General features: G+C 52.5%; 1 protein-coding gene across 1 annotated transcript in view; it reads right to left on the minus strand.

The window, feature by feature from the left end:
- PTSG_10052 (uncharacterized protein) overlaps positions 1–1,661 on the minus strand; it is a gene marked incomplete at its 3' end in the record, with an annotated part of 4,282 nt that extends 2,621 nt beyond the window's left edge. Inside the window, exons 1-5 of the mRNA XM_004988911.1 lie at positions 1,508–1,661; positions 1,152–1,359; positions 786–945; positions 543–594; positions 270–363 (exon numbers count right to left, since the gene is read on the minus strand). Coding sequence (XP_004988968.1) covers positions 270–363; positions 543–594; positions 786–945; positions 1,152–1,359; positions 1,508–1,582 — 589 coding nt within the window. The 5' untranslated portion in view covers positions 1,583–1,661. The remainder of the gene's footprint in view (positions 1–269; positions 364–542; positions 595–785; positions 946–1,151; positions 1,360–1,507) is intronic.
- Positions 1,662–2,168: the final 507 nt, after the last annotated feature.

Raw genomic sequence — 2,168 nt, forward strand, 5'->3', positions numbered from 1 at the left:
TGATGATGATGATGATGATGATGATGATGATGATGATGATGATGATGATGATGATGATGATGATGATGATGATGATGATGATGATGATGATGATGATGATGATGATGATGATGATGATGATGATGACGGCGGCGGTCATCGTGGTGGTGACTATGGTGATGGCAGTCGACGTGGTGGCGGTGGTGGCGAAAACGGGACATGCGCTACACATCTTACAAGTAGTGCCAGGAGGCAACATGCATCACCCATAACGCACAACACACACACACCTGTGATCTGCTCTTCTTCATCAATGTGGAGACGGCAGAAGTTGGTCGTGTCCTCCAGCATGTGCTCAAACGCAGCAATCAGCCCAGCATCCGCCTGTGCACGCGAGGCAGTGTGTGTGTGCGTGTGTGTGTGCGTGTGCGTGTGTGTGTGTGTGTGCGTGCATGTTTGTGTGCATGTTTGTGTGTGTGAATCCAACAGCATAGAACCGCCCTTTCGACAACATGCACAACGTGCGCCCGTGGCAATTGCTCTTCAAAGACCAAAGTGGTGACCTTGTGCAGCATCACGCCAATGCAGGAGTCCGGTGGGATGCTCTCATCGCCGCTGTTGTTGAGCAGAGGACGGCAGTGGAGAAGGGGAACAGTCAGCTCTTGTCACTCAACTTCTCCCACACACGCAGTCTTGAACACGCATGACTCCTGGTACATACACACACAAGCACACAAAACGCACACACACACACACACACACACACACACACGCGCGCGCGCGCGCACACGCACACACACACACACGTGATGTTGGTGAAGATGTAGAAACGCGGGCCAGCCTTGAGCACGGGGATGTCTTCCGCCAGAACTGATGTCCATGTCCCACACGAAGCGACAAACACGCCCGCCTCAGTGCGGTGTATCCTCAAATCAGCGCTGCTGCTGAGCTCCCGCTGGAACTCACCTTTGTGTGTGTGGGGGGGGGGGGGAGAAGGGGATGAATGGGGGAAAGACAATAATATGCCAAACACGAGCACGCATAGCCATGTAAATGCACATTTAAGCACCCACCGACACACAGAAGCACACAAACACACAGAAGCAGACACAGACACATACATACACACATACAGACACAGAAACATACATGCGCACATACACAAAGGGTACCTTCTGCAGACACGAGAAACGACTGCGTGCCAGGAACCACCAGGTTGTCCGTTGGATATACGACTGCGCGGCTGGCGGGCGGGCAACATCGGGCCCTCAAGTCAGCCAGGGATCGCTCCAGTTCAGAGGCGCGTTGAGCGCTTTCTGTGCCTTGCGCCTTGACCTTGGCCAGCTCCGCTTCACCACGCTGCACGAACAGCACTGCTTTCTGCCAACGACCAAAGACAAAACAGGTTGTTGTTCATGTGAAGTGAGCGACAGCAAAGTCTGCTATGCTCACCACACAATATTGCGATGCATAGGTTGACGACAAGAACAGCAAACATGAGCTACAACAAGAAACAGCAACGGCCAACCTGAGGCTCGCCAGCGCGGAGGTACGCTTCCGCCTGCTCGCAGCAGTCCACCACACTCTTCAGGACGCTCGCCATATCCAACCAACGATACGATCGGTCGGTGAGTCAGCAAACGCACACGACACCACAAAGTGCAGTAAGTTACGAAATTAAGTGGAAATCTTTGGGTAATTGTCCATACTTCGAGTCCTCAGCCAGCCAGCGAGGCGGGGCCAAACAACAACAAACAACACAACAACAAACCACACAACAACAACAAAAAAAAAAAACAACAACTTGTTGCAGCTACCAACCAACTTCAACTTGCTGTGCACGTCGCCTCCGCCTCAATTCATCACACTCCACCGCCATCATGCAGCGCCCGTTGTCTGATAGGCGGGTGACCGTCTACAAGGAAGGATCGCTGAGAAAGTTGGGAGAGTTTAGGTCGGTGACACTTGGCATGTGCTGCTGTTCGAGTGAATAGCTTGGATGCCTCCTGTGCCTGTGCATGTTTGGATTTTCCTGTGATGCATCGGCCAGTGGTTCAGTGGCATTGTGGCGTGTTTGTGACACACACACACACACACACACACACACACACACACACACACACACACACACACACACACACACACACACACACACACACACACACACACACACACACACACACACACAC

Source organism: Salpingoeca rosetta (assembly GCF_000188695.1).
Source record: "Salpingoeca rosetta unplaced genomic scaffold supercont1.32, whole genome shotgun sequence".
In the NCBI taxonomy this organism is placed as follows: Eukaryota; class Choanoflagellata; order Craspedida; family Salpingoecidae; genus Salpingoeca; species Salpingoeca rosetta.